Here is a 16902-nt window from a genome sequence, read left to right on the forward strand (position 1 = left end):
TATTCTTTTTTTTTTTTTTTTTTTTGCCTATCCAGATGAATTTGAGAATTGCTCTTTCCATGTCTTTGAAGAATTGTGTTGGGATTTTGATGGGGACTGCATTGAACTTATAGATTGACTTTGGTGGGATGGCCATTTCTACTATGTTAATCCTGCCAATCTATGAGCTTGGGAGATCTCTCCATTTTCTGAGATCTTTTTCAATTTCTTTCTTGAGAGACTTGAAGTTATTGTCATACAGGTCTTTCACTTGCTTCGTTAGAGTTACCCCAAAATATTTTATATTATTTGTGGCTATTGTGAAGGGACTTGTTTCCCTAATTTCTTTCTCAGCCTGTTTATTATTTGTATAAAGGAAGGCTACTGATTTATTTGAGTTAATTTTATATCTGGCCACTTTGCTGAAGCTGTTTATCAGCTGGAGAATTTCTCTGGTAGAGTATTTGGGATCCCTTATATATCATATCATATCATCTGCAAATAGTGATACCTTTATTTCTTCTTTGCCAATTTGTATCCCCTTGATCTTTTTGTTGTCTTATTGTTCTAGCTAACACTTTGAGTACTATATTGAATAGATATAGGGAGAGTGGGCATCCTTGTCTTGTCCCCGATTTCAGTGGGATTGCTTTAAATATGTCTCCATTTAATTTGATATTGGCTGTTGGTTTGCAGTAAATTGCTTTTATTATGCTTAGGTATGGGCCTTGAATTCCTGATCTCTCCAATACTTTATTATAACTCTCCTTGGAAATTTTGTTGGGCTGACTTTCCCAGAAGTAGTGATAAAGTACTCTTAAAAAAAAAAAAAAAAACCCACTGTGTAAGCCAGCCCCAATGACGTGTTTTGCTTATAAGAGTTGCCATGGTTGTGGTGTCCCTTCATAGCAATAGAACCCCTAGTTAAGACACATCTTTAGCAACAGAAAGTTGACTTTGCCATGAAAATTGAGTTTGGAGCCCATAATTAGGAAGTAGCAGATGGATGCAGAAAATAAGGGAGAGTGATATTGCAGCCAAACCTTAGAGGCAAAGGAAAATGAGTGAATGTCCTTTGTTGACTTTTCTTCCTCTTATATGGCCCAGGATTCCATCCAAGAAAATGATTGTACCTATAGGAAACAGGTCTTCCCAACCTGAGTTAATCTAATCAAAATAAACCCCAAGGCCATGCCTGGAGGACTCAGATCTCATTAGTTGACAGCTGATGAGCTGTCATTCAGATGGACAACTCTTGCCTCCAAGATTCAGAACATGGGCTTTGGAGTTCTAGTAAATTACACCTATTCCCAAGACTAATGAACCATAGCATAGGTGTTTGGACATCAGTTCTCTTAGCACCTCTCTGGTAATAGGGCTGTGTCTGTCCTCCATGCTGTCAATATTTGTGTCTTTCCCTTGTTGCAGGCTTACCCATCTTGCCATTTTTAGGGGAATAAGTTCATAATCTCAGAAATTTGTTTTCTGCAAGTGTCTTCCCTGAAGCTTCTTCATTATGCTCAAGGCCTTTGCTCATCACAAGTATGTCAGCTTCTCCTGCATCCTCTCATCATTTAGGTGTGTTTGGCTCCACTGGGATAGGCAGTATTAGTAGGGTTAATGCACTGTGTTAGTCACTGCAAACACAGGGCCTCCTGCTTGTATGTAGTAGGTCCTACAGAGCCCCATGCCCCCTCCCCTCTAACCTCATACACCTCAATTGTCCTCCATACAGTTCCTTGCCTTTATCCTTCTACAGATGCTTCTCCATGTTCCAAGTGCCATAGTGGTTCTACAATCTGTACTAGACTATCCATAGAGTCTTGGAGGTGTCTTCCCACAAATTACCTTGTTCTTGATACTGCATAAAAGAATACATTGTCCATAGAATATAGCTTAACCCTCTGGCATGCCCACACCCTCACACGGAGAGATCTTTTCTTTCTGTGTTACGTCTTTCTCACCAAACTCACTGGGCAGATGAGACCACGAAGAAAATAGAGGATAGAAACCTTCTTAGGGACAGTATACCCAGAAATAAAGGCTTTCACCTCTTACCAATTTATCCCTTATCTGGTGGACAAAGCTAAGGGGATCCTGGTGATTAGTTATGGTACGGCTATTGTCAACAGCAAAGACAGAGTTGAGCTCAATATGCCATCCAGAAGTCTCATACACAGAGCAAGACTATACACATTAGAAGAAAAAGAAACCCAGAAAAAGTTGTTCCAAACTATATGGATAGTAAGGAAGAAGGCCAGGGAGTGACTGACAGGGGGCAGGCACATTAGTCCTTATTGAAATCGCCAGTGCTTTGAACCAAATTGGAGCAGTATCTGGTCCCAAATTTGTTTCAGTGCTTCACTCTGTCTCCACCAGTAACTGTGGTCAAGGCAGCATCTCATGTACAAAACCCCTCTTTTCCATGGGAGGACAGAAATCCCACTGAGATATATCCGCCATTCTAGCCTGCTGTAAATGAAGTCAAATTAAAGTATATGTTCTTCACATTGACCTTGTGGGGGAAAAATCCCCATTTAAATGTGTTATATTTGGACTTTCTTTTGAAATTTTTGTCAACTCTACAAAGCTTATATGTGTACTGCATGGCCTAGGAACAATATAAACTGAAGATAAATGTGCATATATAAATTGTAATTTATATCTTACATTTTATTTCCACAAAATTTATACACAGTATCATCAAAATATTAAACTATCATTTACATATTTACAAGCCATATATAGTGATTCCATTTAAAAGATTTGCAAGCAAAATCAGCACACCCTTTCTAATAGCTTTATAAGATTAGCTTCAGGGTAAGTTAAGGGCTCTGTGGGGAAGAGCAATTGCTGGGAAAGCAGGAGAGCTCAGTTGGAAACTCCTCACACACATAAAAAAGCTGGTCAGAGCTATTCATATTTGTAATCCTAAACTGCTGGGGGACTAGGCAGAGGCATTTCTTTTTTTTTTTGATTTTTAATATTTTTATTACATATTTTCCTCAATTACATTTCCAATGCTATCCCAAAAGTCCCCCATAGCGCCCCCCACTTCCCTACCCACCCATTCCCATTCTTTTGGCCCTGGCATTCCCCTATATTGGGGCATATAAAGTTTGCAAGTCCAATGGGCCTCTCTTTCCAGTGATGGCCGACTAGGCCATCTTTCGATACATATGCAGCTAGAGACAAGAGCTCCGGGGTACTGGTTAGTTCATCATGTTGTTCCAATTATAGTGTTGTAGATCCCTTCAGCTCCTTGGGAACTTTCTCTAGCTTCTCCATTGGGAGCCCTGTGATACATCCAATAGCTGACTGTGAGCATCCACTCCTGTGTTTGCTAGGCCCCGGCATAGTTTCACAAGAGACAGCTATATTTGGGTCCTTTCAGCAAAATCTTGCTAGTGTATGCAATGGTGTCAGCGTTTAGAAGCTGATTATGGGATGGATCCCTGGATACGGCAGTCTCTAGATGGTCCATCCTTTCATCACAGCTCCAAACTTTGTCTCTGTAACTCCTTCCATGGGTGTTTTGTTCCCAATTCTAAGAAGGGGTATATTGTCCACATTTTGGTCTTCATTCTTCTTGAGTTTCATGCGTTTATCAAATTGTATCTTATATCTTGGGTATCCTAAGTTTTGGGCTAATATCCACTTATCAATGAATAAATATTGTGTGAGTTCTTTTGTGATTGTGTTGCTTCACTCAAGATGATGCCCTCCAGGTCCATCCATTTGGCTAGGAATTTCATAAATTCATTCTTTTTAATAGCTGAGTAGTACTCCATTGTGTAAATGTACCATAATTTCTGTATCCATTCCTCTGTTGAGGGACATCTGGGTTCTTTCCAGCTTCTGGCTTTTATAAATAGGGCTGCTATGAACATAGTGGAGCATGTGTCCTTTTTACCGGTTGGGACATCTTCTGGATATATGCCCAGGAGAGGTATTGCTGGATCCTCCGGTAGTACTATGTCCAATTTTCTGAGGAACCGCCAGACTGATTTCCAGAGTGGTTGTACAAGCTTGCAATCCCACCAACAATGGAGGAGTGTTCCTCTTTCTCCACATCCTCGCCAGCATCTGCTGTCACCTGAATTTTTGATCTTAGCCATTCTGACTGGTGTGAGGTGGAATCTCAGGGTTGTTTTAATTTGCATTTCCCTGATGATTAAGGATGTTGAACATTTTTTCAGGTGCTTCTCTGCCATTCGGTATTCCTCAGGTGAGAATTCTTTGTTCAGTTCTGAGCCCCATTTTTTAATGGGGTTATTTGACTTTCTGGAGTCCACCTTCTTGAGTTCTTTATATATATTGGATATTAGTCCCTTATCTGATTTAGGATAGGTGAAGATCCTTTCCCAATCTGTTGGTGGTTTTTTTGTCTTATTGATGGTGTCTTTAGCCTTGCAGAAGCTTTGTAGTTTCATGAGGTCCCACTTGTCAATTCTCGATCTTACAGCACAAGCCATTACTGTTCTATTCAGGAATTTTTCCCCTGTGCCCATATCTTCAAGGCTTTTCCCCACTTTCTCCTCTATAAGTTTCAGTGTCTCTGGTTTTATGTGAAGTTCCTTGATCCACTTAGACTTGACCTTAGTACAAGGAGATAGGAATGGATCGATTCGCATTCTTCTACATGTTAACAACCAGTTGTGCCAGCACCATTTGTTGAAAATGCTGTCTTTCTTCCACTGGATGTTTTTAGCTCCCTTGTCGAAGATCAAGTGACCATAGGTGTGTGGGTTCATTTCTGGGTCTTCAATTCTATTCCATTGGTCTATTTGTCTGTCACTATACCAGTACCATGCAGTTTTTATCACTATTGCTCTGTAGTAGAGCTTTAGGTCCGGCATGGTGATTCCACCAGAGGTTCTTTTATCCTTGAGAAGAGTTTTTGCTATCCTAGGTTTTTTGTTATTCCAGATGAATTTGCAGATTGCACTTTCTAATTCGTTGAAGAATTGATTTGGAATTTTGATGGGGATTGCATTGAATCTGTAGATTGCTTTTGGCAAGATAGCCATTTTTACAATGTTGATCCTGCCAATCCATGAGCATGGGAGATCTTTCCATCTTCTGAGATCTTCTATAATTTCTTTCTTCAGAGACTTGAAGTTTTTATTATACAGATCTTTCACTTCCTTAGTTAGAGTCATGCCAAGATATTTTATATTATTTGTGACTATTGAGAAGGGTGTTGTTTCCCTAATTTCTTTCTCAGCCTGTTTATTCTTTGTGTAGAGAAAGGCCATTGATTTGTTTGAGTTAATTTTATATCCAGCTACTTCACCGAAGCTGTTTATCAGGCTTAGGAGTTCTCTGGTGGAATTTTTAGGGTCACTTATATATACTATCATATCATCTGCAAAAAGTGATATTTTGACTTCATCTTTTCCAATTTGTATCCCTTTGATCTCCTTTTGTTGTCGAATTGCTCTGGCTAGGACTTCAAGTACAATGTTGAATAGGTATGGAGAAAGTGGTCAGCCTTGTGTAGTCCCTGATTTTAGAGGGATTGCTTCAAGCTTCTCACTATTTACTTTGATGTTGGCTACTGGTTTGCTGTAGATTGCTTTTATCATGTTTAGGTATGGGCCTTGAATTCCTGATCTTTCCAAGACTTTTATCATGAATGGGTGTTGGATCTTGTCAAATGCTTTTTCTGCATCTAACGAGATGACCATGTGGTTTTTGTCTTTGAGTTTGTTTATATACTGGATTAGGTTGATGGATTTCCGTATATTGAACCATCCCTGCATCCCTGGGATGAAACCTACTTGGTCAGGATGGATGATTGTTTTGATGTGTTCTTGGATTCGGTTAGCAAGAACTTTATTGAGGATTTTTGCATCAATATTCATAAGGGATATTGGTCTGAAGTTTTCTATCTTTGTTGGGTCTTTTTGTGGTTTAGGTATCAGAGTAATTGTGGCTTCATAGAATGAGTTGGGTAGAGTACCTTCTGTTTCTGTTTTGTGGAATAGTTTGTGAAGAACTGGGATTAGATCTTCTTTGAAGGTCTGATAGAACTCTGCACTAAACCCATCTGGTCCTGTGCTTCTTTTAGTTGGGAGACTATTAATGACTGCTTCTATTTCTTTGGGGGATATAGGGCTGTTTAGATCATTAACCTGATCTTGATTCAACTTTGGTACCTGGTATCTGTCTAGGAACTTCTCCATTTCATCCAGGTTCTCTAGTTTTGTTGAATATAGCCTTTGGTAGAAGGATCTGATGGTGTTTTGGATGTCTTCAGGATCTGTTGTTATGTCTCCTTTTTCATTTCTGATTTTGTTAATTAGGATGCTTTCCCTGTGCCCTCTAGTGAGTCTGGCTAAGGGTTTATCTATCTTGTTGATTTTCTCAAAGAACCAGCTCCTTGATTGGTTGATTCTTTGAATAGTTTTTCTTGTTTCCACTTGGTTGATTTCACCCCTGAGTTTGATTATTTCCTGCCGTCTACTCCTCTTGGGTGAATTTGCTTCCTTTTGTTCTAGTGCTTTTAGGTGTGTTGTCAAGCTGCTAATGTGTGCTCTCTCTAGTTTCCTTTTGGAGGCACTCAGAGCTATGAGTTTTCCTCTTAGAAATGCTTTCATTGCGTCCCATAAGTTTGGGTATGTTGTGGCTTCATTTTCATTGAACTCTAAAAAGTCCTTAATTTCTTTCTTTATTCCTTCCTTGACCAAGGTATCATTGAGAAGACTGTTGTTCAGTTTCCACGTGAAGGTTGGCTTTCTATTGTTTATTTTGTTATTGAAGATCAGCCTTAGTCCATGGTGATCTGATAGGATGCATGGGACAATTTCAATATTTTTGTATCTGTTGAGGCCTGTTTTGTGACCAATTATGTGGTCAATTTTGGAGAAGGTACCATGAGGTGCTGAGAAGAAGGTATATCCTTTTGTTTTAGGATAGAATGTTCTGTAGATATCTGCCAGATCCATTTGATTCATAATTTCTCTTAGTTTCTCTGTGTCCCTGTTTAGTTTCTGTTTCCATGATCTGTCCATTGGTGAAAGTGGTGTGTTGAAGTCTCCCACTATTATTGTATGAGGTGCAATGTGTGCTTTGAGATTTACTAAAGTTTCTTTAATGAATGTGGCTGCCTTTGTATTTGGAGCATAGATATTCAGGATTGATAGTTCCTCTTGGAGGATTTTACCTTTGATGAGTATGAAGTGTCCCTCCCTGTCTTTTTTAATGACTTTGGGTTGGAAGTCAATCTTATCAGATATTAGAATGGCTACTCCAGCTTGTTTCTTCATGCCATTTGCTTGGAAAATTGTTTTCCAGCCTTTCATTCTGAGGTAGTGTCTATCCTTTTCTCTGAGATGAGTTTCCTGTAAGCAGCAAAATGTTGGGTCTTGTTTGTGTAGCCAGTTTGTTAGTCTATGTCTTTTTATCGGGGAGTTGAGTCCATTGATATTAAGAGATATTAAGGAAAAGTAATTGTTGTTTCCTGTTATTTTTGTTGTTAAAGTTGGCATTCTGTTCTTGTGGCTGTCTTCTTTTAGGTTTGTTGAGGGATTACCTTCTTGTTGTTTCTAGGGCGTGGTTCCTGTCCTTGTATTGGTTTTTTTCTGTTATTATCCTTTGAAGGGCTGGATTCGTGGAGAGATAATGTGTGAGTTTGGTTTTGTCGTGGAATACTTTGGTTTCTCCATCTATGTTAATTGAGAGTTTGGCTGGGTATAGTAGCCTGGGCTGGAATTTGTGTTCTTTTAGTGTCTGTATAACATCCGTCCAGGATCTTCTGGCTTTCATAGTCTCTGGTGAAAAATCTGGTGTAATTCTGATAGGCTTGCCTCTATATGTTACTTGGCCTTTTTGTCTTACTGCTTTTAGTATTCTATCTTTATTTAGAGCATTTGTTGTTCTGATTATTATGTGTCGGGAGGTATTTCTTTTCTGGTCCAGTCTATTTGGAGTTCTGTAGGCTTCTTGCATGTTCATGGGCATCTCTTTCTTTAGATTTGGGAAGTTTTCTTCTATAATTTTGTTGAAGATGTTTGCTGGTCCTTTGAGTTGAAAATCTTCATTCTCATCCACTCCTATTATCCGTAGGTTTGGTCTTCTCATTGTGTCCTGTATTTCTTGGATGTTTTGAGTTAGGATCTTTTTGCATTTTACATTTTCCTTGATTGTTGTGCCGATGTTCTCTATGGAATCTTCTGCACCTGAGATTCTCTCTTCCATCTCTTGTATTCTGTTGCTGATGCTGGTATCTATGGTTCCAGATTTCTTTCCTAGGGTTTCTATCTCCAGTGTTGCCTCATTTTGGGTTTTCTTTATTGTGTCTACTTCCCTTTTTAGGTCTAGTATGGTTTTGTTCATTTCCATCATCTGTTTGGATGTGTTTTCCTGTTTTTCTGTAAGGACTTCTACCTGTTTGATTATGTTATCCTGTTTTTCTTTAAGGATTTGTAACTCTTTAGCAGTGTTCTCCTGCAATTCTTTAAGGGATTTTTGTGCTTCCTCTTTAGTGTCTTCTGCCTGTTTAGCAGTGTTCTCCTGCATTTCTTTAAGTGTGTTATTAAAGTCCTTCTTGAAGTCCTCTACCATCATCATGAGATATGCTTTTAGATCCGTGTCTAGCTTTTCCGGTGTGTTGGGGTGCCCTGGACTGGGCGAAGTGGGGGTGCTGGGTTCTGATGATGGTGAGTGGTCTTGGTTTCTGTTAGTAAGATTATTACGTTTACCTTTCGCCATCTGGTAATCTCTGGGGTTAGTTGTTATCGTTGTCACTGTTTAAAGATTGGAGCAGAAGCTGTGTTCCACTCACCAGCAGTCTCTAAATCTTGCGGCGGGGGTCGTGGGTAGCTGACGGTACCCTGGTGCTGGTCCAGCAAGAAGAGGCCTGTGGTCCTACTCAGGCCGGTTTCTGCTTCCCTAACTAATGCAGTCTCAGGTCCCGCGCGCAATTGGATTGGAGCCGAAGCTGTGCTCCACTCACCAGAAGTCTTAAGATCCTGTGGCGGGTGTTGTGGGTAGCTGGCGAGTGTCAGCCGACCCTGCGCCCCAGCTGCCCTGGTGCTTTTCTGACCGGAAGAGGCTTGTGGCCCTATGTAGGCCGGATTTCTCTCTCCCCAACCAGGGCAGTCTCAGGTCCCGCGTGATTGGACTGGAGCAGAAGCTGTGTTCCACTCACCAGCAGTCCCAAAATCCTGCGGCGGGGGTCGTGGGTAGCTGGCGGGTGTCAGGCAACCCTGCGCTCCAGCTACCCCGGCGCTGATCTGGCCAGATGAGGCCTGTGGCCCTACTCAGGCCGGTTTCTGCTTCCCTAACTAATGCAGTCTCAGGTCCCGCGCCAGCAGAGGCATTTCTGATGTTTGCTGCCTGTCAGCCTAGCTCCAGATGCTGTGAGAGAGCCTGTTTTAAAGAAAGGGGATTGATAGGTCACGTTATTCCATGCCCTCTTCTAACCTTTATGTCTTATTGTTCCACTTGACAGGCACATACACACACACACACACACACACACATGACAAGTTTATGTTAAGTTCATTATATACAATTATAACAATCTCATAACCAATGTTCATTTCTGTTGTAATAAGGTCAAGAATTTCAAACATATTGTAACATCCATGGGATTCTAATCCCAAAAGTTGTAATCAATTGTAGCTTTCTCATATAGTTCCCTGCTTATAATATATGTTTTGTTTCAGTTACTATATTTAACCCTTCACTTGATAAATCAGGCTGCCAGACAACAAAAAGCCTAGTATTTGCAGAAGTATTCACAGAAAAGGTTTTTAATTGAGGAAAAGGTGTAAAAAAATTAAAAAAAAAAAAGAGCCCTCCACTCGATTTCTGTATCCACAGTGAGATGTGACATCATTTTCTATAGAGATGATAAAGAGGCCTAACTTTATTTTAAAAAAAAAGACATCAGATATTCTATGTAAAATGTTTATTTCATTAAAGGTTGCATTCCTAGCATCTTGAATTTTCAGGTTACTGGTATTTTGCTTAATTTAAATATCTGTTCCCAAAGAGAAGAGAAAAATGTAACTATATTATAACTTCAAAAGTTACAATGCGGTGTGGGGAATCCCCTTCCCTCTAAAGCTAAGTGTTCTGGATAGTTTTTTTTTTTTAAACTTGTCACAGCCAGAGTGAGTTGGGAAGAGGGAATGTTCATTCAGACAACAATTCCACCAGATTAACTTGTAGGCAAGCCCGTGGTGCATTTACTTCATGGATGATTGATGTGAGAGAACCCAGATCACTGTGGGCAGTGCCAAATCTAAGTTGGTGGTTCTGGGTGCTAAAAGAAGCAGGCTGAGTGAGCTACAGTGAGCAAGCCAGTAAACAGCACTCCTTCATAATCTTTGTGTCTGCTCCTGGTTCCAGGGTCTTGCTCTGTTTACTTCCTATCCTGACTTACCTCAGGAACTGAGTGTAAAGAGAGAGTTGTATCCTGAGATAACCTCTTCCCTCCACAAGTTGTTTATGATCATAGTGCTTTGTCACAGCAATAGACACCTTAAATTCAGACACCACATAAACCATTGAGGAATATGGGATTATGTCATTTTCAGGAAATAGATCTAAGTGCATATAATTGTCATATTAAATGTCTTACATTGATAAAGACAAGGACAAGGTCCTTTTGTTTCATTTGAAGGTCTAGGGTTTTTATGTAAAAATAAAGTTACATGTGTATATGAACAAAGTAAAGGTTTCCTTGGTCAATAAGGAGGACAAATGAGAAGTGGGATGTGAGAAGGAAGCGGGAGGTGCAGGGACAGTACACATGTACTGTATTCTTGAAATCATGTGTCTTTGTGAAGCAGCACACTGTGTGATGAGGTGAGTGCACTATGCCTATTGAAAAGATTATGTTCCCAAGCTGAGCAGTGAGGGTGCACACCTTGACTCTCAGCACTCAGGAGGCAGGACTGGATCTCTGAGTCTGCGGCAAGCTGACTCTACAAGAGTGAGGTGCAACACAAAGTGCCAAGGCTACACAGAGAAAACCTGTCTCAAAACGCCCCTCCCCCAAAGATAAGGACTTCTTTTCTTATTCGGAGCCCTGTGCAGTGATATCCCTGAATTTGAGACATGAAGTTCATTTTGCTCTACCTGCAGTTAGTCCTCAGAACTCACATGGTGGACAGAGACACCAGACCCTGAAGATCTCCTCTAAATGCCATGTGCACAGAGGCACAACCATGGCTCCTATAACCAGAAAAATGCAATGCACATTTTGAAAGATTTCTTTATTCTTAACACAATGAGATCCTTCTTCCTCATTGAATCAGATTTTGTTGTCAAGAAATCCAAATGCTCTGCTCCTCATTGGTCCTCCGTGCTTCTCTTTGCAACACTTTGTTTTCAACAATATAATTCACAGTTCTGAAATGAGCAGCAAGCAACCTCTGCCTAATAATTCGACTGAGCCACACATACCAGCCTCATAGACATCTATACACATCAAGCAAAGTCTCTTAGGGTAATTAAAAACAGAACCACAAATTGACAGTTACTTCCTCTCCTTTCAGTGTTACCTGAAAAAGCTGAAACTGTACCTTCAACAAGGGGACAGGAAGAGACACCAGTAGGGATGGTGAAGGTAAGATGACCTTTTCCCCATCTAATATAGAAGGCTTTCACTATCCCCGTATGTTATAATTATGTTGATTAACAAAAGAAATGTGTATCATGGGTATTAAAGGGTTTGCTTAGGAAGAACAGGAAATGGAATTGTACCAGCTTATTCCTAATACAACTGAACATAGAAGCCTGCAGTGTCTTTTAGCACAGTTTGTATGAGGGAGCCATTTCTCCTGGAGATAGAAGTTCCTCTTTACATCAATGTACAATTTTAACTCAGAAGTTGACAACTGCTTCTGGTTCCTATAATTTGAATGAAGTCTCTGTGTGTTCCTCAGAGATCACTGTGAGGGAAGTTTCCAGTGTATGGGTGTGGAGTGCTAAGACATGAGTATTGGTGTAAACCATTGAGGCAGGCCCTGGTGTAGAAAGGGTTAATCTCACAATCAGGTTATAAAGGTGCTTATGCATGCTGCAGTGTGGCTTAGGAAATACTCAGAAGAGACCAAACTGGTTGTTTACTCTGGCCTTCAAACCAACAAAAGTGGTGGGAAGTGCCACAATCTATAAGCCCCAGCTGTTCTGTGACACCATCATAAAACATACTAATATATAGGACTTTTGCCCATTTTCCTTGACATCGTACCATGTTGACATGCATTCCAAAGACCCATGCAAATAGAATTCAGCATGGCCTTTGCCTCATACTGTTTCCTTTAAATTTCAGGAGGAGACTAAAAACCGTAGACACAGTATGTATTATAGAATCTCTTAAGATACATTTTAGAAAGGAATTGCATAAACACCGGATATCCTTTTGTCAAGTGTACAGTGGTGCTCTAGCTCACCTACTAGGAAGAACTTGTATTCAATTGTTTGTTTGATTTCTTTGTTTGTTTTGTTTGTTTGTTAGTGTTCATTTTTTTCTTAAGTATTACCTTAACTTAAAAGAAAATCTGGAGGTGTATGTCTACCCTAACTGGATTTAAGTATGATATCTCTAAGTTGTTTAAGATGTGATATACCAGGCAGTGTCTAAATCTGTTTTCCCTCAAGATAAGTACCGTAATTACACTGTTCAATCTCCATTGACAAAGTATTGAAGTAACAAGTTAGAGTATAGAGTTTAACCTAAAAATATGAGTTGAAAGTTCATGACATGTGGTGCATTCATTTCTTTATGGTGTTACTCTGTGAGGTGAACGATGAGGCTCTCTACGCAGATCAACAGACACTTTGTGGAACAAGGACTTAGTGATGCCTATATTACATATTTCCAGCATCTTCCTTCAGTAGGTCCAAATTACAGAGAGCCCAGACTCTGCCATGACTACCTCAGTGGGCAGAGCCAGGGCATTGCTGACCAAGGCCTGCAGACATACATCCACAATCGTGAGAGGTAGAAAAGCTCACACACTTCTAGGCAGACCACAGATTCTGACAATTGGAGCCCAACACTGCATGAGGGGACATTTGTCAGCTACATTGACACCAAGCTGCCTTTCCAGTCTCTTCCAGTTGAGGGTTTATCTAGGTGTGACCAGATAAAAAGAAGCTCTCCTTTTTTTTTTGCACAGCTTCATGTGAGAACTGGGTTGCACTGACTTGGAGTCTGAGTCATCAGTGGGACTCTGCAGGCTTTGGTACCCTCCCAATTCTGTTCCTCAGTGATCAGTTTCAGTTTCTGATAGCTAGTTGACAGTGTGAGGATGGTGGGGGAAGGCCCTGTTTAGTGATCCAGGAATCCCACAACGTCTTTTGGGTAGAAAGGTAGAACATGTGTACCTTCAGTTGTATCTGTCAGAGAAGATGGTCACTGATGCATGAATGCAGCTATCATTGTGAGCTTGGGTGAAAAGTCAGAGGGTCTCATAGCTTGTTACCTCTCTACATCCAACTAAGGCAATACCATACATTGCCCATGAGATGTAGTCGATAACAGTAAAGAGTAAACAAGTGTTGTACAATGTTCTGGAATAAATGCATTCCTGACTCCAGGTACAGTTACTCCTATGCAGCTGAGGTTCTGGCATGTCACAGACATCACAGGGCACTCCAGCAATGCCTGTGCTTTTCCTACAGTATACACTAAAGAGATTGATCTGTTCTAGCCTAGTGAGTCTCATGGGAAGTCCTTCTCAACCAACTAAGGAGGAAGTCTTTGTGTTGTAGTGAAGAGTTGGTGGCTGAAGGCAATGCATGAGTGTGGCTGTGTGCTTGTGGCTCTAAGAAGGGTTAGAGTGATGCCCATGGGATAGCACACTCACACAGCATGCTCATTCGTGTGGCTCTTCCTTCTGTGTTTTCATATCCATCTATATTTAGGCTTTATCTGGGATTCCTGTAATGTCCATTCAATGCCTAACTCCTTGTACATAACATGCAGTGATCCTCCTGAAACACCAGTCTAACTCTGATGACTGCACCAGGAGCAAGCAGTCAGATCAAAGGCACAAATACTCAGTTGTCGTTAGTTTGCTTGAGTTTTCTGCCACGAAGCTGACATGATTCCCTATTATAACTGCATTCTCAGTTTTTTCTATCTTAAGAGGAATTTGTCATAAGACAACTGTAGTCCCTCAGGACACGCAGAGACCTTCAGTCTCTAAGGCTACATCTACAAGAACAACTGAAATAAAAGCAAAAGGTACTGTGGGAATTTTATAATTTTGTCCAAATATATTTAGTAGCTAAAAATTATTTTGTTTAACATGTAAATCTATAGATAAGTTAATACTATATTTACACATGAATATATACACAAATGAATAATGTTCATTTATATATGTATCATATATAAGTGTATATATAAATATATATGTAATATTAAGTGTAAATATATCCCCAGAATTTTAAATGCATTTAATGTCACCTCGCACTCTAATTCAATGGCATGAACCAGTCTGAAGCTGAGGCTTACCTTATGTGAGTCATTGGGGCGTCCCGTGGTATAGACAGGAATTTGTGAACCACCCTCTCATACTTTCTCAGTTCCTTGATGTAGTAATTCTTGAATATCTCATGATTAAGGGTAGATTTCAAGTGAAGTACCAGAATTTCTGGTGTGATGTGAGTGGCTAGGATCCTAGGAATGGTCATGTTACACATTGGACTTGAAGAGAGTAAGAATGTGGGAAAGATATCAGTAAAGGGAAGGGAAATGGCTGCTTTTGAGGTCAGGAAGTGCATTTTGTTATTTGAATATGGTTTTTCCCAAGACACTTGCTCTTTTCAGCCAGTGTCACTGCCTAACATCCAAGCTTTTGCTTACAATAGCTACACTTTAATGTCTGCCTCACCTATTTTTCCCAGTTGTAGCAAGATACTGTATATAAAACAACCTAAAGAGGAATGGCTTTGTTTTTCAATGAAATTTAATCTTATAGACCATAAACAGGGTAAAGCTATACCCAGACACTGATATTTATGACAGAGTCACAGTACAACCCAGTCCAAGAGAAAGAAACAAAAAAACCAAAATAATGAATGCCTGTTTTCAGCTCACTTTCTTCCTTTTATATAGTCTTGATTCTTTCCTAAGTAATAATGTCACACAGTTTATTTGGCTTCCCACCTCAGCTAGACTAAATGCTATAATCTAACACTTTCATGTCCAGTATCTGAATATCATCTATTTGAGAGCTGAGATTAACCACGACAATGTCCGTGATATATTGTGTGTATATAACCTGGATAGAGGCAGTCTATCTGATGGGGGACAATGTTTTTTACCTGCACTCACAGAATTCTGTAGGTAATAATCTGGCAGTGTAGACCCAGTGCCTCTTCCTGTCATCCTTCAGGACTTATAGCAGCCCATATATGATCTTCTGTTCACTGCTAACTCTCGCTTCATGTGGTACCAACATAGTATAGTTGTTAGATTGCCAAAATGGCTGTTTACACTGACAGAAGTACTATATCTGCAATGTCCTGTTAAGTGAGACCTAGTGTTAAGATGTGCTCATTTCCAACATATGCTCCTCAACCTGGACTGCCATTTGAGATGATTGAAGTATTCAACATATCTGAGTCTCTAATCTATCAAGTGAGGAGAGACCTGCTCTCTGGCCCCAGCATTGGCTCTTTTTAAATGAATATTTGGTTCAGGCTCCTAGATGCAGAGGGTAGCTTAAGGAATTCCCTTAAAGAACTGTCCATATTCCATGAGCAATGGGGTTCACCTCCTCTGGAACCCATCTTACTATAGGCTGCATCTGTCCTCTGTGTTGGCCATATTTGTGATCTTCTAATGTGATCATCTGGCCTGCTTCCCTTTGAAGGGACATGAATTTATAACTTGAGGAGTGTGGTTTTTTCCAGTGTCTTCCCTCTTCACTAGGTTCAAGGCCTTTGTCTTCACAAGTGTGTCTGATTTTCCTGCATTCCATTATTGTACAACTAGGCGTAGCTCCTCTTTATAGGCAGTCTCTCTGGTGTTAATGCATTGTGTCTCCTCACAATAAACTTGAGAGCTCTTATTTCTGAGCAAAGTGTCCCTAGCATCTACCCCATAATCATCCATCTCCTTTCTCTAGTCCCTTCCTCTGGGTGCCACCTTGTCTCTAGACCCTGTCCTTAGAAACGTATGAAAGTATGGATATTGTTTCTACCTGGTAACAATGAAACGTGGCTCAAAGGAGTCACCATGTTGAGTTCCCCTGTGCCTGGTCTTTTTTTCCACATTTTTCTCTTCCTTAATAATTTCATCAGAGTCAGAAAACTACCAAAAGGGAAGAGGACAGAACAGAAAACATCTTGGAGAGTACATGCCCAGAAAGATGGTTGAATCTTAATAGGTCACTTGACTCATTGCATTTCCTGGTAGACAGAAGTGTAAGGCTGCTGTGGAACACCTGAGGCACTCGAATATGAGAAACAAGAGGGAGGAATTGAGTCTAAAATCAGTTAGATGTTTTATAAACAGTGTGATAGAACACAATAAGAGAACATCTAAATAAACAAAAATGTCAAAGAAGCCTGAAAAACGATTTCCCAAACTATGGAGAGGAACAAAGATAAGTCACGGATCTGTGGTCATCTATTTGGACCCTTTTGAATCACCTGAGCCTTTGACACCAATTAGTGCAATGTCTGCTCCTAACTTGACCCTGTGGAGCCTTTCATGTACACACTTTTTGTATGTGACTTCATCTTGCATAGAAAGGCAGAACCCTCTAAGATTTGTCTACCTTTGAGCTTTATCTAGGAAAAGTCACATGTCCTTGCAAAAAGGCTTCTGTTCATATTTTGAATTGTATCATTTAAAAGGCTTTCAAATAGAGGCCCATTGGACTTGCAAACTTTATATGCCCCAATATAGGGGAATGCCAGGGCCAAAAGAATGGGAATGGGTGG

At 40.2% G+C, this 16902-nt stretch overlaps 1 protein-coding gene across 5 annotated transcripts in view; it reads left to right on the forward strand.

Annotated features, from left to right (window-relative positions):
• Window positions 1-16902, forward strand: part of LOC147002154 (uncharacterized) — an 85077-nt gene that overhangs the window by 44000 nt on the left and 24175 nt on the right. For all 5 annotated transcript variants that reach the window (XM_085828143.1, XM_085828142.1, XM_085828141.1 and 2 more), the window contains 3 exons: window positions 11493-11563; window positions 12272-12296; window positions 14078-14191. In XM_085828143.1, coding sequence (XP_085684269.1) covers window positions 11493-11563; window positions 12272-12296; window positions 14078-14191 — 210 coding nt within the window. The remainder of the gene's footprint in view (window positions 1-11492; window positions 11564-12271; window positions 12297-14077; window positions 14192-16902) is intronic.

This window comes from Mus caroli, unplaced genomic scaffold, assembly GCF_978045245.1.
Source record: "Mus caroli unplaced genomic scaffold, Mus_caroli_1 scaffold_11, whole genome shotgun sequence".
In the NCBI taxonomy this organism is placed as follows: Eukaryota; Metazoa; Chordata; class Mammalia; order Rodentia; family Muridae; genus Mus; species Mus caroli.